The sequence below is a fragment of the Numenius arquata genome, chromosome 8 (genome assembly GCF_964106895.1).
Source record: "Numenius arquata chromosome 8, bNumArq3.hap1.1, whole genome shotgun sequence".
Taxonomy (NCBI): Eukaryota; Metazoa; Chordata; class Aves; order Charadriiformes; family Scolopacidae; genus Numenius; species Numenius arquata.
The window spans coordinates 23,911,858-23,934,753 of record NC_133583.1 but is presented as its reverse complement, the minus strand read 5'-3'; the positions used below and the strand labels follow the sequence as shown (position 1 = coordinate 23,934,753).

At 41.0% G+C, this 22,896-nt stretch overlaps 1 protein-coding gene across 1 annotated transcript in view; it reads left to right on the top strand.

Moving 5' to 3' along the window:
- FGD3 (FYVE, RhoGEF and PH domain containing 3) overlaps nucleotides 1-21,839 on the top strand; it is a 46,773-nt gene extending 24,934 nt beyond the window's left edge. Inside the window, exons 13-17 of the mRNA XM_074151405.1 lie at nucleotides 3,412-3,474; nucleotides 9,467-9,589; nucleotides 11,408-11,560; nucleotides 14,072-14,212; nucleotides 20,545-21,839. Coding sequence (XP_074007506.1) covers nucleotides 3,412-3,474; nucleotides 9,467-9,589; nucleotides 11,408-11,560; nucleotides 14,072-14,212; nucleotides 20,545-20,769 — 705 coding nt within the window. The 3' untranslated portion in view covers nucleotides 20,770-21,839. The remainder of the gene's footprint in view (nucleotides 1-3,411; nucleotides 3,475-9,466; nucleotides 9,590-11,407; nucleotides 11,561-14,071; nucleotides 14,213-20,544) is intronic.
- Nucleotides 21,840-22,896: the final 1,057 nt, after the last annotated feature.

Below are 22,896 nucleotides of genomic sequence, written 5' to 3'. Positions count from 1 at the left end.
ATAAAAGTCAAGCAGAGCAGAAGTCTGGTTTATCTCCTGGCTGTGATATTAGTGCAATGTGCACCTTAATTTCTTTTATGCCAGAATGCTAACCTGCATTTTTAGGAGATTAGCTTATCTAAATAATCAGCTTTGAAAACTGATGTCATGGCTAAATGTGGCAGAAATTACTGTCAGTTATAAAAAGTTGAAGGTAGTTTTGTAAAGAAAACTGGCCAAATACTGAGAGCATTCTTAGTAGCAATGTGCTGCTGTAGGCAGCATCCACCATACATATCTCATTGTTGTGGAATACTGGGCAGCTTGCTTTAGAAATAAAAATGACAATAATCTTCCTTTTTTGGTCTCATGAGTCAAGAAATAGATACGCACTCATGGATTCCGGGCTGGTTCTGTAACAGCTACTAGAAATTGGAATCTGGTTCTAATAAGCCTGTAGAAAAATAGCCAAATAGCTTTTCTGCCATCCTTGGTGATAGATTTGATATGTTACAGGGCCTGTGATTGATTTCAGTTGCATGACCACTGTGTGCCTTTGCACGCAATTCCTACCATGCTTTTCTTTTCCCTGCTGGTTTACATGAGCTCGTACAAGCATTAAGCGTCAATCTTCAGCCTGTAATTTGTCTACAGAAGACTTGCAGTTTCTTGGAGGTGCAGAGATCTGACGCTTGACCTGATTCTTAAGATTATGCCTGTGCAATAATCTACAGCATTAATAAACTGTCACCTGTCAGAAGGTGGGTATTCAGAGTCCTTGCCAATCAGTTCTCTGCAGGGTGACAGTAGCAGTGGTCTTTTAAAGAAGTCTTTTCAGAAAGCTTCAGGGTCCCTTTGTGGCTTAGTTCCTTCAGAAAGAGGACAGTCATTTCCTTGTTTTCCATTTTCATCTGCAGCATTTCAAGGCTATGTGAAGGGGTTTTTTTCTAAAGCCATCTAAAAATCACAGAATCACAGAATTAAATGGGGTTGGAAGGGACCTCTGCAGATCATCTAGTCCAACACCCCTGCCAAAGCAGGTCCACCTAGAGCAGGTTGCACAGGAATGTGTCCAGGAGGGTTTTGAATGTCTCCAGAGATGGAAACTCCACCACCTCCCTGGGCAGCCTGTTCCAGGGCTCTGCCACCCTCACAGGAAAGAAGTTCCTCCTCATGTTTAGATGGAACTTCTTATGTTCAAGTTTGTGCCCATTTCCTCTTGTCCTGTCACTGGGCACCACTGCAAAAAGACCAGCCCCATCCTCTTGACACCCACCCTTTAAATATTTCTAAGCGTTGATCAGATCCCCCCTCAGTCTTCTCTTCTCCAGACTAAAAAGACCCAAGTCCCTCAGCCTCTCCTCGTAAGGGAGATGCTGCAGGCCCCTCATCATCTTTGTAGCCCTCTGCTGTACCCTCTCCAGCAGTTGCCGGTCCTTCTTGAACTGGGTAGCCCAGGACTGGACCCAGTGCTCCAGGTGGGGCCTCCCCAGGGCAGAGTAGAGGGGGGAGGATGACCTCCCTCGACCTGCTGGTCACACTCTTCCTGATGCACCCCAGGATGCCATTGGCCTTCTTAGCCACAAGGGCACATTGTTGGCTCATGGTCATCCTATTGTCCACCAGGCCTCCTAGGTCTTTCTCCTCAGAGCTGCTCTCCAGCAGGTCAGCCCCAACCTGTCCTGGTGCAGGGGGTTATTTCTCCCCAGGTGCAGCACCTTACACTTGCCTTTGTTGAAGTTCATCAGGTTCCCCTCTGCCCAACTCTCCAGCCTGTCCAGGTCAAAAATGTTCCCAAGGAAAAGGATCTCTTTCACCACAGCTTTATCTCAGAAGAGTTGGAGGCTTGTGGTGTGGGGAAGGACCCCAGTTTGTGCATTATTAGGCTGGCAAGGAAAAGTGCCACAGAGAGCTGAGCTCTGCAGAAGTGGCATCCCTAAGATTTGAGAGCTAGGAGGGCTTCTGTTAGTTAAATCATGAGTTTTAGATCCTGTTAAATCATCATTATTTCCCACCCTCGTTTTCTGTTCCTCCCCCTAGCACTGGGGTAGTTCTGACAAACTTGTGAATAACTGTCTTCCATATTGGGTCTTACACACTTTCTGTGGTAATGGTAACAATAAGGGGGAGAAATCTTTTTCACGTTAAGAGTAGAGGGTATTTGATTTTTAGTATATTATTCCAAAGAAATACTAAAAGGTCATGGGGATCTGAACACGCAATTGGACAAAGGTACTCTTTTTCCCTAAACTTTTCTCATTCTCTCCTTTAGACCCCATTTTCTCTCTGCATTTTCAAATTCCTTTCCCAAGTCCCGTGTCGCAGCACACAGATGTCCTTTAGTGAGGCAGAGGAGTCTGAACACCAGGGTTGAAGAGGATTCCAGTTGAAAGAAACCCCTTTCCACAGGAGGGGAACAGATGATGTGAAGACCTTGGGGTTGCTGGGTTTTTAAGAGGCAGAAATGGTTGGCTGGAGTTGAGTACATGATGCTTCCGTTTAATGAAGCTGCATTCCCCGGGGGTGGCACAGCCCTAGCTCCAGGGGACACGTTGTCTCATTTGCTTGTTCTCAAGAGTTGATTGTATTAGTATATAAACAGATACAACTAGGTACTGGAATGAATAGCTCTTCAGTTCGGCAGGTTACTCCAGGCCACAGTTCAGGTTGTTTCTAATAGCAGAGATTAAACCTCTTTGCTTTCAAATGGAATGAAGCTAGAGTGCAGAAAGGCACTGGAGATTTGGATAATCTCAAAATACGAGATGATGTCTAATTGGCAAAGGAAGAATGTTCTATGGGAATAACAGGAGAATTTATCGTAAAGAGGCTAACATTTTGAGAAGCCCCTGTAAACTAGCAAACTCCCTGTAAATTAATGACAGAGATGGTTTTCCTTTTAGGATGTAGCCTACACTATGATTTTAGTGTATATAAGCTTGTTATTTGCCCTCTATATGTATTGAATACATATAGTATTCAATACATATAGATGTAGGTTTGCATTTATTAAGAGATTAAGAGGCGTATTTGCAATTAAGAAAAACTTACCTGAGTACAATTTGAATGGAGTAAATATTCTTCCTCCTCAGAATCCACTGCCTACACAGAATGCTCGCTCCTGTGGCTTGCAGGACTCCAAGGGAGCGGAGTTGTTCAGAAGCCAGGGGTTTGCTTTCTGCGGAGCAGTGGGCATCGGCACATGTGGCAGCAAGGAACAGGCTTGGCCACCCAGCGCTGGCTGTAAAGTCCCTGCTCTGTAGCCAACCCCGTATTTGAGAGTGGCTGAGTACATGTGCAGTTAAAGTTTATTCACAAGCAAATAGTTGAGGGGCTAAAAGCAAATGATGCCATGTTTTCTTTTTCAATATGTTAATATATTTTAGGAAGAATGCCCATGTTGAAATTGTTCTATGTCACTGTTTCCCTCAGATAGCCAGCACCAGCTCGGTAGAGTCGATGCCAGGAGCAGATGGTGGTGGTGCCTTTGGAGGGGTAAGTCATTTGAAGCTAATACTTTCACTAGCGCAAGGCGGGGGATGTGAAGGGGGTGTTTCTTTTGTAGCAGGAAAAAAAAAATCAGAACTAGTTCAGTATATTGGCATACAGTCTGCTCTCCGTCGCTGCAACTGTGCTGTCCTCGACTTCTTGGCTAAGGTATACTCACAGCTACTGGCAGAGTTTGCACCATCGGGGAATTTCCATCCTCCTGTTCCAGATACGTGTGGCACGTGTGTGTGAACCCAGTTATGGGGAACCTCGCTGGAGGGAAGTCGATTGGTACATTGGTAGCATTGGGGGGTTTTATTGTGAGTTTTTCATGTTAGTTTCTAAATTCTAATGTGGAGCTGCGCTGCAAGGAGGAGGGCAAAGAGAGACAAGGAAATCTGGCAGGTTAATACTGTCCTATTGTGTAACTCAGGGTTTCATCTCCATAACCAAATTTTGATTAACACTTCCTCCATAGTGTGCTTTCCATCCTTCTGCTGATACAGAGGATGCTAGTACTTCCGTACATCTCTAGCCTGTAAGTGATTGGCTGCTGCAAAAGCAAAATATACTTTAAAAGATATTTTTCATTTTGCTTTGTACAGCGTCTGTGACTGCTGCTGAGCCAAAAGCAGAGGTTTTGAGTCCTTAATAAGGTCTGGTTTTTAGCATTCTTATCTCTCCCTTCCAAAATGTCTTTGGAAAATAACAGATTTTCAGGAAATGCCTTAGGGTCAGCTGAGTTTACTGAAAAAGCCCCAAGAAGAAGTAACAACCAACCCCCCCCCCCCATCTGCTGAGACATACTATAGAATTTTATGTATTATTGTGATCTTTTTAATAACAAAGGAGCCACTTAGCAGGCTCTTTCAGTCCCCTGGCCAAACTTGTTAACATACTGGTAGAGTTTGCAGAGTATCAATGAAAAGCTGTTAAACAAGCCAGTAACCTGACCTATGGAAACATGAGATCATTAAAAATAAGTGTTTGTAATTAATGTACTCCTTGCCGTTTATTGTTTGTTCACACTTCATATTTTCCCTAAGCAATTTTTTATTTATTTGTAGTCAGTTTTGTGATTTGTGCCCCTGTTCCTTGAATTACAGATGCTATAGTGAGCTGGGTACTTAATGAAAAAGATGCATTTTTTTAAAAACACATAAAATTTCTGTTGGTCTTAAGTTTCTTAGGGAAATGTAAATTTTAGTTGTAATTAAATAAAAAATTGGATCTTTTTAGTTGATTGTAAATAGTTGTGTCAGTGATTTGCATAGTATATCTTGAAACATGAAGTAATTTTCCTTAAGTATTTAATGAAAAATTTAATTCCTGAGATAGAAAAAAATATGGAGATGATTAAAAACACAAAGCTAAAACTATCCAAAATTATGTATTATTGATTCTGGGATCTCATTCTGCTTTACTGTAGCAAATGTATAACATCAGCGTGAGCAATGAATTCAGATGTTAGCTGCAGCTTTGGAAAATATTAATTTTTAATGATGAAATCCCTTTAGAAACATCTCAGTGAGTGCACGAGCAAGTACATTCTGTACCTGACAGCTTCCACATGCGAACCACTGGGTGGTGGTGGTGGTCAGCAAATGGCCGTCCCCTTCCTCTGGGGCTCCCAGTCTGCTGACTCGGCTGCTGGGGATTTGCTGGGTGCCGTTGGCATCGCCAGAGAGGGAAGACCTGAGGCAGGGAGGTAACTCTGCTGCACTGCTCTCCCAGCACAGTTTGTAGGGTTTATGCTAAACCTTCCACATCCACAAGGAAAGGACAAGGCAGTGAAAGATTGTCCTGCATGTAGTCATACATATAATGACACTGTCATTTAGAGAAACAAACTAAACCATTTTGCTGCATTGCAAAGTGCAAAATATGCTCTGTAATTTAAATTATTTCTCACCGATAGTCAGCATTTACAAAAGCACCTGCTGACGTTCTGCCCCACTGCAGATGTCTCCAAATATGTAATTTGTAAATGGAAAATATGCAGTTGTATAAGCATAATGAGAAGAAAAAGATTTAAAACTGCTTTGTTGCTCATGCCTCTGCCTATATCAGACTCTCATCAGACTGTGTATATACTGCATGGAGGCTTAATGTCTACCTGCTGGCCCAGACAGAACAAGATATAAAGCAAGTAATAAGTAAAAGAACAACAGTCTTCTGAGCCCATTGGTTTTCTTGCTCTTCAGTGTTTCTTCCCTGCTTTTCAGAAGCAAATGGAGGCTCCAGTGGTTCTCTAATGATGTGATATCTGCATTCCTCCATGCTCCAGCCACAGGCCTTCACCTTGCAGTCACTTAGCTCTAGGCATGAGTTGTACTTCTCACTGGGATATACATTCTTTTTCCACCAAAATTTTACAGTTGGAGGAAACTCTCAAGATTTAGAGAGGTAAATGCCACTGTACAGTAAAAGCAAATTAGTGGCGAAAACAACCCAGTCTGAAAGAAGTTATTGTAGATCCTGGCTCTGAACAGACTTCATGCATTTGTTTTTTCCTGTCAGACTCACCATCTTCAAAACAGAGCTGGGCACACCAAGAAAGATGAGAAATACGACAATTATTCCACTGCATTAGTATCAAGATACTCCAGCTGAAACTAGGGCACTTTATATTAGCTTCCCTCTTAACATACATCAAGAGTAAATAATGTAGCTTGTGTAATAAAGGATACAGTTGCAAGGTGACCATTAAATTTATCTTTGATGAACAAGGTTTGTGAATTACAATGCATGTCCTTGTTTTCTACAAAACCCTCTCTGTTCCGATGGTGTATAGTTAAGGTGTATAGTTAAGGTCAACTTCCTGAGCCATCGCTGGGTGGGATGGGGGGACAGCCCATGCAGCAAAGTCTCCTAGTTTTCACAGGGATGGAAAGCAAAGTGCTTCTTAATTCTTTCCCAGTGTCAGCAGTTAAATAACATAATATTGGATAAGGCTTTCTTCTATAATGGCTCATTGGAATTTGCCAAGTTGTAAAGAAAATGCATTTTCATTTTTATTATCTTTTCTACAACTGCAATAACAGTGTTTCAAACTCCTGTGTTCTCACTGTATTCTCATAATGTTGAAAAATATTATGAAACATTGCTGATACTCATCAAACACTCTTTATACAGGGCCTTTTTAGATTAGTGAAGTTAGTATTAAATTCATGTTGTGTGCTATAGCACAAGTTAAAATATAATGGTCTAGAATAAATATAATGGTCTAAAATAAAAGCTCGTGCGTAGCTGTTGTAATAAATCTTGCCCATTCTAATACCCTTTCTGCTTTCTTTCCTTTGTCAAATATGTGGGTGATGTATTCCTGAAAGTGAACACTTTCCAGACTGTTTTGCGTTGAGGAGGAAGTAAAATGTGAGATCCATTAGAGGAAGTATTCAACTTGAGTCCTGTCTGTGTTACAGAAACATGCGTGTGGGGGATGATGGATGTTCGTATTGAAGTACAAATTGAATTAACCAATTTCTGCATGAAGCAGTCCATTCAGTTCATGCTAGGGGAACTTCAGCCTTTTTCCTATGCAGGCACGTGTAGTTATCGATTGAAAGCCAAAAACTGGTTTGTTTAGCATTCATCAAGATTATCTTCCAGTCACAGCTCACAAGGCTAAATGGTGCCTTCATTTGTGCTCTTGCAATTTCAGTAACACTAGTGAAATTGTTGTTAACAATGAACAAGAATCAAAAGGCTTTTTATGTTAGATGCAAATTTTAACTGTTAAGAAGAGAAAAATTCAGGTTGCCCAGTGAGGAAATGCTCTGATCTGACAACTTAAGGGGAATCCATCCCTAGCCAGTGGGAGGAAAATCAGTCTTCTAAAAAATTAAGAAGCATTAGCATCAAAATTAGAGGGAGAAATGGCTTACTTTAGCCAATATGTGATACAAATAAAAGAAAAAATCTGTAGATTGCTGCAGATCAGTAAAAGCTTTTTGAATTGCCTTAATTATACGCCTTACTTGGAGGGGTCTGACAGTGTCTGAGAGGAAGGTTTTTGCCAGTGATTCATCCGAGGCATTGTTCGGTTGGTGTAATTCAATGGCGAACTGGTTACATCTGGTTCTTCACAAGAAAAGTGAAATACTGCACTCCGTGTATGTGTGGGGGAGGACTTGGATCTGCAGGCATTCTGTTTTGCTGAGCAACCAATATGTGCATTTATGGAGATACAGTGGTGTTCCTGAATGTGCAAATCCACACGGCTGTGCTTCACCAAGCTGAATTGCAGAGCACCCTATGTACTTGTATGCAAGTTTGAAACATTGGTATTACAGCTATAGAAAAGATAATAAAAATGAAAAGATCCAATCCAATTAGAACTGATTAGTTGTGGTTTTGTTGTGTAATGCCCTAACAAGGCAGGGTGGTTTCAATAGCTCCGCTAAAGACAGTGCTTTCCTCTGTAGCCAGAGAATGGCAGGGCAGAGACTCAGGGAGGCTGAAAAACAGGGGAGTGGTGTCAGCTTATAAAATTTTATTTTTTTATTTATTCTTTTTTTAAATTGCCTGCAAACCTGTATTAGTGACTTCTTCAGGTTGGTCGTAACCATTAAGGTGAGGCCTTAGGGGAAATGGCAGAATGTCCCTAGCGCTGGTGACACCTGCAATCAGTGAGCAGCCTCTGCCAATTGACAGTACTGCTGCCTTTCCTCCCGCCCCCACATGCCCATATCCTTGGTTAAAGAAAGCCTTGGAAGAAGGGGAAATTTTTTGAGCCAACTGTTCTCTCTCAAGCAGACTCACGTTGTGACTTTAGTATGCATGGGTGGCCTAAAGGTAAGGGGGTTTGTCAAAGAGGCCAGAATCTGTGACCCACAATGGGCCTGATCTTCACCTGCTTGATTTTAAAAAAAAAATATAAAATACTTCTGCTCTTTCGATTCAGAGGAGATGTTTCTTTTCCTGGTAGTTTGTTGAATGATGTTGTCAAGCAAACAAAAATGAAGACAGTTATCAAACCTCTTCTTGTGAAAGAGCTGTGCTGGAGGAACGTGATGGAGCCGCCTCTTTCGGGCTGGGATCTCCATGCAGACACTGCGTGGCTGGGGTACCCCAGGCTTGCTCCCAGGGAGCTGCTGTTCTCTGGCACATCGCCATCCTGACTGGCAAGGAGAAATAGTATTTATTTATTTGTTTATTTATTTATTTAAAAAAGAAAACAAAACAGGGGATCTTGAAGTTCTGTGTGAAGCTATATTTTTATGAACTGCACATTGTCATGTTAATGTTCTTCAATTTATCAGAAAGTTGGACAATTGGGCTTAAATATACCGAGTGACTTTGTGTTCCAACTCAGGTGCTTAGCTTAAGAGGCTAAACTTGCTTGGCTATGTAGACAGCTGATGGAAAGCCTCTTCTGCCAAGAGCAGTTGATAGCAGGTCCCTGGTGTAGTTGTCCTGGCTTCCTGAGGAGCTTTATGTTTTGTCATGGGCTGGGAGGGAGCCTAAGGAGTTTCCTCCTACGCATTTGACGTTGGGTGCTGCAAAAATCCACTGCCAGCACCATTCACTTCTTCAGTCAAGCCATTTTTCCCCAAACCTTCTCATCTCCCCCCCATCAACAGAAGAGTTCACAATGCCCTCACAAAGTCAACAACGTTTACCTTAGCCAGGTCCCACTGCAGCAGGGAGAAGGATGAGTGCGGGAAGGAAAGCTCTTCTGGACAAGCCCACATTGCCAGTTCCTCTTCCTCCTTGCCAACGGACAGGGAGATGAGGTTGCTCAGTGTCTGTAAGGGCACCAAAGGGCAGGGGGACTTGAAGAATTGGCTCTAGCAGTCTGAGGTCATGTAATGCCACACCAGAAACACCCGAAGGCTGAGCCAGCCATAGGTCATTGACAGAGTTGATGTGAATTCTTTTCTAAAATGGTGTGAAACCCAAAGAGAATCTTTGTCAGTAGGAGAACTCTATGGAATGTTTTGCAGTCTTTTTTTCTTTAAAAAAACAAATCACACAATTGTACTTTTCATTTCAGAGTGATTCCTGTAGGAAATCTTCCAAATCCAAGCGTGACAAGGAGAAACAGGCTTGCAAGAGCTGCAGCGAAAGCTTTAACTCCATCACTAAAAGGCGGCACCACTGTAAGCAGTGTGGGGCAGTAAGTATCAGAATGCACCAAACAAAACTGGTGCAAGGGACCTACTCTGTGCTGTTTTAAAGGCAAATACAGCATCTCTGTGGATAAAAAGAACAGTGGTGCCTTCCCTGGGGATGTGCAGGTATCTGGGGAGGGGAGTGTCCACTTTATTTTGTTTGCAGAAACAGAATGGCCTTCTAACAGCCTTACTTCACACAGCAGCTCTTCCTAGGATGAACAGCTGAACATACAATATTAAAGATGAATGGGTTGTTCTTTCCCTAAAACTTGTCCCTGAGTTGTCCAGAATTGCTTGCGCGTTCCTTCTGCTTGAAAAGTCAAAAGAAATCAGTCCTGGCGATTCAAGGCCAGGTTGCTGGAGGTCTGTATCCACCCTTCCCCAGTGCCATTCACTGACAGCTTAATTTTGTTTTTTTTTCCTGAAAATCACAACCACAGCCAAGATGAGATTGATTTCTGTAATATGACTTTTGAAACCTGCCGTCTGTGACTTGAGTTTCACAGTTCAGTGTTCCTAATGTAACTAGTACAGAATAATGTTATTTAAATACCATTATTCATCTGAAGTGGAGACGAATTTTCAGCTGAAAAAGAGACCTAAATGTATAGTTAAGATGTTTAAAGGAACCTCAGTCTCAGCAATTGAAATAAAATTACTGGAGGAGACACTTTTACAATGGAATTGGGGTTGTCAACCTTACAGGTTTGTTTTTATTACTAATTACTAAAATAATGAAATACGTTTCTGGAGGTTTAAAATGTTCCATTGCAAAACTAAGTATTATTAAAGAAATTAAATAATAGCTTTCTCCCAAGGAAGAGAGATAACAAGAATTACATTATTAATATTCTATTGTTAAACAGTTGTGGGTTGTGCGATGTTTTGTGAGTGGCAATAGCATTCAAATTAAAGAAGTTAACTCATCTCAAGGAAAGACTGCCACGTTTCTAAAAATGCTAGCGTGCTTTTGTTTATATAACTTGGCAGAATGGTGCTTCACTTCACTCTTGCTAAATTTAGACCGTTACCTTCCTATAGAAATTACCATCTTGCAGTGAAGCATATAATAATGTGCACTTGTACCCAAGGCGGGTTGGGGTGTATTGCTGTCCAGGAAGTTTGGGCTGGAGGTGGCGTGGGGCTGATGGGCACTGCACTGCGCCCCGGGGACAGCTTCTCTGGTAAGAGTCGTAGTGGAAGAAGCATGAGAACAGGTGCCAGAGCTGCAGATCCATCATTCTTCACAAGTGCTGGCTTCATGGGACTGATGTGTCCCTGTGTGCTCTTGGCAGCTGATGAAAGGAATCAAAAGTTGTCAATTCAGCATCAGACAAATAGTTTTAGTGGATAATACATTGGACTATGTTCTTAAAATGATCAGTGATTTTTTGATTCCTCCGTTCTATCAGGCTGAACTGCCTAATTGATGAAGTATCAGCCACCTTTACTCTGAAAATCACTCCTTCCTAGACCATTTTATGAATGGCATTAATAAACACTAATTGCTTTGTCACCCTAAGTCCTTTTTGACTCATAAAGGCTTATAAGAAAAGAAAAGCATGATGTTGATCATAAAGTATTTCCCATAAGGGATATGTTTTCTTTAATTAGGTATATTGGTACACAGCATGGGATCACAAAAACATTAATTATTAACAGAGGCAAATAAAGTAAATATTATATTGTTCTCTCTTATTTTACACTCATATTAGTTTTCCAGATTTTACTTTAATAACATCTGTTCTGCAGGTACATTTTTTTGGGGGGAAGGGTTATGTTTTAATGATGGCTGACAAACCACCACTTTTCTGTTACAGGTGATCTGTGCAAAATGCTCCGAGTTTAAACCACTTGCAGATAATAGCCGTCATAATCGAGTGTGCAAAGAGTGTTTTCTGCAGTTACCAGCAAGCCCATGCAGTCCTGGAGTGGAAGCAGTTGGAGAACAAAAGAAAAGACTAGCTGCAGAGGTACAGTATTTAGCTAAGAAACTTTAAGTGTGCTAGCTGCCTTTGTGAGTCTCCTTTTTATTTTTTTTAATGTATTTATTTAAAACAAATTTTTTGCTTATCTTTTTTCCCTCACCATGATATTTGATCTTCTGATCTATAACTTGTATTGAATGTGCATGCAGGCTGAATGCTGTTTGTAAGTATTCATCCTAGGGTGCTGATCATACAGGGATACATACAGGTTTTGCAGCTAAGCTTCAGCTTTCAAAGTAATGAAAAAAGAGGAAAACCTTTGGTTTTTTTTTTTTTAATTATGGTGCATTTCCCATCTTGAGTTGTACGCAATAACTATTGGCAATACTTGGCAAAATAACTCCACATAGAAGATATTTTGCACTCCTTATCTCACATCTTGTCAAAATATCATTGAAATGAATTTTTTCTTAGTTGATCGTGCAAACACATGGCATCCGTCTGAAGGACTGGATTCACTGAAACTGTCTCAAACCTGCTATAATGCAGACTCTCTTCTCCAAGATATGACTTCCACAAATTATACTGTGTAAGCTACTGCTTCACAAGTGCCACCGATGTCACCAAGCTTTATACCATGATAGCGGCACATCCTACCCTTATTTTTTAGAAGAACAAGAAACTTATTGGCAAATTGATTTGTTTTATCTTCATCCACAACAACTGAATCTTCTCTTACCAATGCTTGTTTTTAGCCTACGGGAGTACCATTATGTGCCACGCTTTTCATGGGCCACCTTGAAGCAAAGGTCTTTATTTATTTTACCTGTGAAATAGAGCCAGAAGTCACTGTGTGTGTAAAAGAGGACATTCATGTCAATTGAAAGTGGACTCAAAGGGACACATCTTCTGAGGGTACATCAGATTCTTCAAAGAGCCACTGATTAACTTCATTGCTAATCATCCTTCCCCCCTGATGTGCTGACACAATCCTGCTTTGGCCACTATATGGGAAACTGAGGGACAGTTATAGCTCATACTGAAAAACGTCCTACCCTGAAAAACAGCTTTCAGGAAGCCACCCCTCAGAGCCACCAGGCTGCCTTCCAGCCGCCTTACATTCCTCATCAGAACCAAACTACATGGAAGAGAGCTAGACTCTGAGCAAGAAATGTAAACCTGGCAGTGCATATCCAGAGCTCCTGCAGTAAATGCTTCCTCAAATAGTCTTCTTAGATCTGCCCTGCTCTGCTTCGCAGCATGTCATATTTTTTCCAGGCTACTAAATGTACCTGCTCAGCTAAAATTACACGAGCAGTATGTGCCAGAGTGAACTCTGCTGCTGTTGTGATTTGGGCCAGGTTGGCCAATGGCAAGATGACACATGCCATCCCCCACCTCTCGCTCCAAGGAGAGGAAGAAGAGAGATAAAGAGATTAGATAAAGGCTTTTTTTTTTTTTTTTTTTTTTTTTTTGTGTGTGGTTGGACTCAATGATCTCAAAGATCCCTTCCAACCAAGAAGATTCTGTGATTCATGAGTTTAGAAAAAACTAAACTAATGAAATATTAATAATAAAATTAAAAAAGAAATAATGAAATAGAAACTTCAGATATGCGCTACAGCTGTGCCTACAGAAGATGAGCACTTAATATGCATCAGTATAGTCTGCAGTATCTCAGGATAAACTTTCTAGCACTGTTTGAGCAGAGCTGGTTGCCAGTAAAGTGAGAACCTATACCTCCCCAGCCGAGAACTCTGTTAATCTGAAAAGCCAAAAAGCAAACCAGTGAAATGTGACCTACGGCTTTACTTCAGAAAGCAGATTACAGCAGAAAGCTGTAAAAGCCCAAGGAAAAGAGTGATTTTTCCCTCATATGCTCAGGCTTCTAGCCTTCAAAGGATCAGGTAAAATGCAAGAAAGATGTATAAAAAAAGAAAGATCAGAGATGGTCTTTTTCTTTCCCTCCTATTTACATTAAACTTTCTTAACAAGCTTAGTAGCAGCTGAGGAGATTGTCACTTTACAAATGTTATTAGCAGATGCCAGAAATCCCCAGGAGACTTCTGTGCAAAGGGAACAGGAATTTTTTTCTTTGTTTTACATCAAAAGACAAAAATTTCTTTCAGCCTTTTTTTTGCCCTAGTGCTCTCTGATTTGGCTCGCATCCCTCTGCATCCATGCACAAGAGTGTCTGTTAATACATCTTTTTCGTTAATTTGAAGTCCTCTCCCTGCCTACTTTGCTAAGCAAGTAACTAGCTGCATCATCGTAATTGCCATTCTCAATTTACTTGGTGGAGGTGTAATTTAACTTCATGTCCGCTGGGAACAGTCATTCAGCATCTGCCTCTATTACATGGAATTGTGCTATTTCTTGATGGTATATAATAATGATTAAATTTTTGTTCAGTTGTGGGCTCTCCAACGTTTGCCCTACAGTATTATTTGACTCTGGACTACTTAAGTATACTTTATGCTTAATTTTGAGTATTTTGCCCACGTAAGCATCAATGGAAACACCTCTTTTTTTTCTTTTTTCTCCCCCTTCTTCCAGAAGCAAAGCATCTTGGCAGCTGAAAACAGCCTCTTCAGCAGCTACCTCCAGTTCCTTGAAAAAGGGAAGACTTGGTACAAAATGTGGGTGACCATCCCCAAGACTGAACCACTTGTTCTGTATCTGCAAGGAAGTAGCCAGGTAAAATGACATTCATGAGGGTTAGCAGAAAAAAAACCCAAAAAATGCATAAGTTTAAATACGTCAAGCTGAGAAACAGGTCAAAGGATATGGCTTGGTTTCAACAACAAAAATGAACTTGGTATCCTGAATATAGCACAAAGCCTCAGAGATTTCAGATTTCCTTGTTATCTGTAGTTACTGCTAATACGGTTATAAGAAAATGTTTAAGCTCATAGATTTTTCTTTTCCATTTTTTAACAAAAAAAGGACAAAACAAGGGTAATTTGATTACCTTCTAAATTTTTAGAGGTTTCAGACAAATATATTCAAAAGTCTTACTACCCTGTCATTAGAGAAGACACTTTCCTGAAAAATGTGTAGAGCTACGAAGGAGTGTGAATATTGCAGTTGCTAGTTCAAGCTTTTCTTTTTTTAAAAAACCTAGTTCTGGGCTGAGAGGGTGGATGAACTTGTGGAAATGTAGATGTTCCTCAGCCTGAAAAATGGACTGTTCGGTAAAGCTCCTTGTCATAGCACCTTGAAATAATTACTGTGGTAAGCATTTTATTTTTTTAAAAGTGTGCCTTTGAAGCTAAGTAGCATTTGTGTGTGATAAAAGTCAAGTAATAGAAATATCTATAGCCAAGGTAGAATATCCAAAATAGAAATATCGTTCACGCTTCCTTAGTGCTGAAGGTAAAGAATGGCAACGCTGAAATGAAATCCCCCATATCCAATTTTCTATTGGCAATTGACACATTTATATACAGCTTTGTTTTATCTCCTGGGTGAGGTGGAAGAGGAAACAGGTCCAAATTCAGCCTACCTGCCTACACTGCTGTAATTGTAGTGATACGAAGGGGTTGCTTCTTATTAGCATCAGTTTGTATGGCTGGAGCTAGGAACAGTCTGGGAACTAAATATTACTCATGATTTTACAAAGCTATTTGAAGTGAAGCTTACCCCTAGCAACTGTTCAGCAAGAAGTACACTACGTCCTTAGAAGCGTGTTCGTTTCGCTGCTTGTCAGCAAGAACACCTCTGGTTTTAAACAAGTGTGTGTAATGTTTTAAGCACAGTACTCGGGATACTGAAAGCTTGAATTCGGAGCTCCCGACACAGCCCACTTGGCTTCGCCTGGGATTCAAACCCTACGCTGGGTAAGCTTCCAATTCATCCCACGGGCAGCGAGCTGCCTGGCTTCCCTCCTAGTCAACAGGCGATGCATTACTGAAATTACAAGTTGAAAAAGCAAACAGCCTCAGACAAAGAGCGCTAAAATGAAGGCAACAAACCCAATCTTTAGATCTCTCTGGAGTCAGAGGAAAGGAAAAATGCTTTAAAAAGCAAAGTAGAGAGGATGGCTTTGCTGCAAAACTTTTCAACTGATGTGAAAGCTGTGCCTCGGGAAAGGACCAGTGCAAGCCCCAGGTCCCAAGCAAAGCAAGGCAGAGCGTCTCACCCAGGCAAGCCTGGGGAAGGAGACTGGGAGCAGAGGGAGAGAGGTCTAAATTCCTTGGCCTGCCTCACAACATGTGTCATCTAAGAGATGACTGGGCAAGGAGTTGAGAGGAAGCAACACCTCTTACGTGGTATAACCTAGAAAGGAATTTCTCCTCGTGCCCAACCAATTGTCTCAGGACAGCACAAGTAATAACCCATGGGACATAAACCAGCTGTATTTAGCGCACAGCAGAGCGATGCTGGATTCTACAGGCCCTCTCTTGACAGTTGTGCAAAGGCAAGGTTGGAAGCTGGAGGAGCTTCTGTGCTTCAGATGCTACATTCTTTCTTCCATGTCCTCCTAAATTTGATCTTGAGCATCTGTTGATATTAGTAAGATCCTATATGTTAGGGGAAAAGGGTGCCTTTGGCACTGATTGTTGATTTTATGGCAGTTAAATTTAGTGGTTAGAGTCCTCAACTATTTCAGGGGTGAGATAAATCTCCCCATAAAGCAGCAATAAAGCATCCGGGTCAAGGTTGATCTATCTTACATTCAATAACCAAGCCAGGATTTACTATCAGGAATCAGCAGCTGCGGACTGAGACTATAAACACAACAAAGTCCGTTCTTCAAGGGGCTGCCATTCCCACTCATACAGTTTCTCCAGTTTGCATCCATCTGAAAGGAAAAATTGCAAAGCAAATCCCGCTCCTTGGTGTTAACCCAACTTCTTACTAGTTCCGGCTTACATATTATACACTGGGCTTCTGAGAAAAATCTCTTCCAGAGCTTCTTTCCTAGTGGTCGAGTGTCTGGAATCAGTTGGGAACCACACACGTCCTTTAATGTTATTTTCCCAGGTGGTGTTTTGTTTTGTACAACCACTGCAATGCATCTCACAGAACCCTTTAGGCCTGCAAAGAAGCATTTCAGTGCCTAAAAAAAGAGGTGTCTTTTGGGAATAATATTGCCAACAATGGTATTAAAGGTCTTGAAAGACAAACCAAGTGAAGCATGACTGCAGGAGCTTGAAAGTTGGGGGATTATCTTTAAAAAGAACAGAAAGAATAGTTTGTCTGTTAGGAAGAAGGAGTAAACTAAGCTGAATCTGGAGCTTCTGGTGCAGTAAAAGCCCTGACAGCTTTCGTCCGCTGCACCCCTGGCCCTCACACTGAAGAAAGGATGCCAGTGCAAATGGAAATATGACTTGCAGGCTTTAAAATAGAAAGAAAATTGTGCTTTGCTTTAGGTCCTTGTTCCAGGAGAATGAATTAATCCCCTACGTGTTCACAGTTTAAGTCTTGCATAAGGCTTTATGCATGAGGATAAAATTCACGGCTTATTTAGGTATGGAAATCATACCAATTTTATCTGTCCTCAAACTGTGACAGAACTTGTGCAGCTGTTTGTCATGTTTATCTGAGTGGAATTGTAAGAGTTTGCTTATAAGCAAAGACCACCTCAAGCTTAAGGATCAGCATTTTTATAGAAATTAGTTTGTCTTTCCAAGGGCTCCACCTGGAACTTCTGCCCCATTGGCCTTGTGAAGTGCTCAACTACCTCCAGAGCTCTGACATTAACTTACACCTGATTGAGGAATGAAGAATTGAGGAGTCCCAGCTAGCTAGAGAAGTAAGGAGTTTTGTAGAAGTACAGAGGGTAAATCTGATCTAGCAAGAACTAGTGTATACAATAATTAGTAGGTTTGATCCATGTGAAAATTTGCTTTATAAATTCTGAAGAAAAATCTTTTATTCATCATGTGAATGTGATTTACTCCTAGAAAATAAGGCAGTAGCTGAGTTTGAAGTCAAGCTCAGGGTTTTAGAGAAGTATTTTTGTGGCTTGTCTGTTGATCCTGTTTAGGTAAAGCTTTAATTGGCCCTGCACAAAACTCTGTCTGTCCTTTCTTGTGGTCCTGCGGAGCTCTGCATCTTGGCACCCCATTGCATCATGGGAGTCTCTCAACGATTTTTGCAAGGTTGGGATTAGATCATAAGGGGGTAGAGAGTGGATTTTGGGTAGAAAAACAGGGGTTTTCTACGCCTAGTCAATAGTAGTAGGGCAAAATGATAGTGGTCCATCAGTGTGTAACTTGTTCTCTATATTTTTGTAAGAGAGCTTATATGCTGCAGAGAGATGTGCAGCCTGAGAGGGTTGTCTGTGTGGAGGGGCACATGAAACAGAGCTGCTGGTGTGGTGGAATTGAGCTATCCATTCCCAAATCTTAAACCGTGGGTGTTATATTAGTTGTAATAGAGCAATGAATAAATGCTGCTGTAATTACCTAGATAGATAACACGTTATGCTGCTTAGAGTCAGGATGAGTGCACAGTGCTTGTGATTACTGACAGTATTACCCAACCAGTAGATCACTCACCATCTCAGGAAAATCAACCCTAAAGGAAAGCTGGAAAGCTCTTCTCAGCCCTGGGTAGTTTGGTTTGATGACATGCTGATAACGTGCAACCCTGGTATGTTGCATAGAGAAATACTTAAAAAAACCCCACAATTCAACCAGGCAAATCCAGTAGGCTCTTAAATATGGAATATAACATTTATATCTCTAAGGCCTGTAAATCCTAGTTATGTGCTCAGTGTAGGGCCCAAATTACTCCTGGGTGCAGACCAGCCCCTGGATTTGTTGGACTCCGGGTACGAGGGGAAGGGCTCAGCGCCAGAGGAGATCCAGAGATGCTCATGGTCCCGCAGGCATGTGGTTTGGGTGTGTGGTGTGACTGGAGGCCGAGTGCTTCACCTTACCTGTCAGTGGAGCAGCTTTTCAGAGATAATTTAAATCCCTTCCTTTTGGATCAGGCAGGTGCAGAGAAAGTGGCAAAGGCATCATATTAAGAAAAGGGAGGAAGCAAGACCAAAGGCAGTCTGCTTAGTTTACCTGTGTCTGCATGAGTTGGGTAGGTGTAACATGTACAATTCAAACATCAGTTTGCTCTTATGCTGCACTTTCCTGCAAACTATACCATTTTTCATTGTCATGGGCAACCTCCAATTTTACACGTGACAGCTCCCAGTGTCTATTTTTCTAAAACAAGATCAGTGAAACAGGTATGGTTGAGCTTGCATGTGCTCTTGTGCATTTTGTGTTCATCAGTTCCATATTGGCTTGCTTTAGCACTGCCCCCTTTGCAGGTCTGGAGCCACTCTGTACGTGCCAGTTCAGTGATTGTGCATGTGCCAGACCCGCCTGTTACAGATGCAGCTGTAGTGTCAGGGTCAAGAAACTGTGTGCTGCTTTTAACACAGTGACTTGCGCTCAAATAGGAACTGAATTCTTCAGTGTTTGACCCAAACTTGATGGAAATCTCCTTGCATAGTGCTTGGTCTTCAAGCAGATGGACTCTGCCATTTTTGCGTAACAATAACAAATGGTAGATTAATAAATCAGGAAACCTCTATTGATTTAATAAAATGTGTAGACACATTTTTGACTATGGCTTTTCTGCCCCTTAATGTATGTATCTATGTTGATGTGAGCAGTTCTGAAACTTGAATTACAGGAGTCTAAGTGTTAGAAAAGTAGATTTTTTTGCCATTGTTCTCAGAGCTGTGGGCCCCTCCCAGATTTACTAAGTCATCTGCACTTGGTATGGGGTGACAAAAGAATGACTTTCCCACCTCTTTGTGGGATGCCTCATTAACTTTGGTATGAGGCATTGAGCTTCAGTAGCTGCTACACAAGTAGCTGCTACAAGCGGCAACGGCTTCTTACAGATGCTTGATGCCTGAGTGGTGTAGACTTCAGTCTGGGGACCCACCTTTGAAAATGCTTTACTGGCATCAGTTGAAACGAGCTGCTTGTTCATGGCCTTGCCAAAGTTTGCCTTTCCTGAGAGCTTAGTAGAGGAGTTGGTTGATGCTCAAGATGTGACTGCCAGAGCGCTGTATCGCTCTTTAGATCTGTGAGTTAATCTGGCCTTTAAAGGATGTTCAAGAATCTGAACTTTGACTTCCTTGACAACTCTAAAAGGCATCATGAACAGCCCAAGACCTTCCAAGAAGATTCACTGATTGATTTAAAATCTGAAATTCCCTTTTATTTCAAAGTCTCTTCCCTGGTAGTTGTCTCTGTATCCCTCAGTGTCCAACTCTGCTTATTTGTCTCCTTACGAATTTGTCACCTTACAATTGTCCCATGAGGTTCAAAAGGGACAACACCAAAGTATTCTCAGCTGGATCTGATTGCCTGTACCTAATGTAAAGGGGGTTTTGTAAAAGAAAACATGTATAAGTTATGTGAAATCACATGAAAATCCCCAGCCATGCCACTGCTGGATCCTTATTCTTACTGCAAGAGAGAATATGTAAAATAAGAAAAATAAAGCACCAATAAGTCATTGCCTTTTACTGTTTTAAGTTAAGGAGTCGATAGTGCCTCTTCCCTGTTTTCTAAGTACAGTGCTGAGCAAAGAGCCAGATGCACGTGTGCTCTGGGTTCCTGTGCGTGCCAGAGCGTGTGCGTGGCAGCCAAAGCGTGTGCGTGCCAAAGCGTGTGCATGCAGGCCGAAGTGTGTGCGTGCCAAATCGTGCGCGTGCTGGCCAAAGCATGTGTGTGCAAAGTGTGTGTGTGCCGGCTGAAGTGTGTGCGTGCCGAAGTGTGTGGGGCTGGAGCAGGGGGGGGTCAGCCGTCAACACGCACCGAGACCCACTGGCTTGGTGAGGGTTGCAGTGCAGCCTGAGCATGTGCCTGGTGACCATGGCTCAGGTGCAGGGTGATGCATCTCCAGCTACACATCTTACTGCTTCAAAGCGAGTTCTGGTTGAAACAGGCATTTGTTTATTCCTATGGAGAGGAAATCTTTCCTCCCTGCACAGTATACCCCCACTCCTCCCGCTTCAAATACCATTTGTTGCTGAATTTTTACATTTGTTTTTATTTCTTTAGGATGGACGGAGCCCACGTCCTATTCCTCTGCCTGGATATGAAGTCAGTTTTCCAGGTTCTGGTGAGAAGTTTGAAGTGAAGCATGTTTTTAAGCTTTGCCAGTCCCAGCAAACTCTATATTTCAGTGCAGAAGATGAAGAACTGCAGATGAAGTGGATGGAAATTCTCACCAAAGCAGCCAAAGGGGAAACTGAAGATACAGCTGAAGGGCTCGGCAACCCATAGAGCAAGTTCCATTTAGTTTCTTTCCTACATGCTATTAACCATCACTTGAATTTGGTATCCATGGCACTTTGGAGTCTGTATGGCTTTATATCTTCATGTGTCTTCATAGGAAGTTCAGTGGTTTCTCTCCTTTTATTGTACATTTCTAACGTACAGTAGTTACCTGGCATATGTTAAAGGAAAAGGTAGTTGTAGTTGTTGGTGGTGTTGATGGTGGTTTTAAAACAAAAGACAAGGAGAAAAGCATTAATTTTAACAAAGGTAATGGAAAACCATTGGTCTCTCTTGTTTTTCTCAATGTATATTTTCCAGTCCTTTTGATTGCTGTTCAGTGCAGGATGTGTATAGTCTGTGATTAGTTCTATAAATGCTGCCTTTTAAGTTAAATGTTGTAAAGGCTTGTGCTGGCCACTGACATTCCATTCTCTGTCCTTTCCCTCCTGGTAAAAGGTCTTTGTGAAGTGTGAGCAATGTACTGAATATTTTCCCTTTGCTAAAACTATGTCTCTGATATTTTGAGATAACCTGTTCACAAGACAAATACTGTAGAAGGGACTTATAAAAATGACTGCAAACTGTGCAGAAAAGAACATTAAGAAGCCTCGTTGATATTAAGCATTTATAATATTGTTTTGTTTTCTTTTGAAACCAATACCTATCTTCCTTCTATTTGAGCCCATTTTGATGTAAGTGAACAAACGTTTTATACTGCAAACTGGGTTATGATCAATAAACAAGAGCATTTTTAGTACACACAGTACAAAAAGGTGACTTTTTTTTGTATTGGTTAATTTAAAAGTGACCTAGGATTTATTTATATAATTTGTAAATAATGTTTCATAAGTATTTTAAGAATTTTTAAAAGATCTCAGCTGATTAACAGGTTTTAGTGCATAGAATAAGAGATATTTGTATGAACTGAATTTGTAATTTAATTTTCCTGTTCACCTGTATTTGTCTTATTTTCAAACTCAAGTGCTTATCTATTTAAATAAAAATTCATGCAGTTAACTCCTGAGCCAGATTTCCAAGGCACAGCAAGCTTTAGGTCAACATTTAATATAGGTTTTAAAAAAAAAAAAAAGCAAAAAACCAAACCAAAACAAAACAAAAAAAAGGCATGTCTGTTCCTAGTGGTAGTAAGTATGTAGTACTGATAAAAATTAAATAAAATGTTTCACAGTACTGTATATTTAAATGGTTTTGTTTAACTTTTGTTTCCTCTTCAGCCTTCTGCGTTTGCTGATATTGGTAGAAAGAGCGAGCTACTCCACACAGCCAGAGCTTGTTAGGCTTGTTAAAAATTAGTGAGTATTGTTATTACTACAGAAAAGGATTTGGTTTTGTCCTTGTTCAGGGTTTGGGTTTTTTTTACATTGGTGTAATAAATCATATACCTGAAGTTCACGGTGCTAAAAATTAGAAGCCGTGTACTTAATTAGTTACTGGTAAAATTTCATGAGACTTGCATTTTCCCTCCCCTCCCTACCCACCTCCTCCAGTCAGTTCACATGAAAAAGATTTCTTGCAGAATAATATTTATGATATAGTTCATGAAAAGGAATTCATTTCAGTGTGTGTTATTTCCTCCCCTAAGCTTCCCTGAAAATGTAATGGTGTAGAATGCTTGCCTTGAAAATTTACTCATTTTGTAATATTTCTGGTTTGAGGTTGTTTGTTCGGGTTTTTTTTGAAGTTTTTCCATTATTGCTCCACTTGTTTGGTTCTTTGGAAGGGAACCAAAACAAAATTAATGCATCTTAATACATCTTTCATTTTCTACTTCTATTAACCAAGAAAAATCTTTAGCACATGCTTTTTGCAGTTTTTCTCCATTTTATTCTTTTTTTATAAGTATGTATGTCAAAATACACATCTAATCATTTTATATTCCTCAGTTCACCTTCTTTAAAAAAATAATTATAAAGAATATGTGTAGCTTAGCTGGAATGATAACACACGATGGCACCTGTGGGCATTTGTGTCACGGATCTCATGCAGCAACTTCGTTCCCAGCATCTCTCTCCACTTTCAGGGGACACAGCAAGGAACCCGCCTGGGGACTCTGCTTTATGACTAAGCCCCAAATAATCAAGACCTTTTATAGTTTAAAGCCAGCAACTTAAA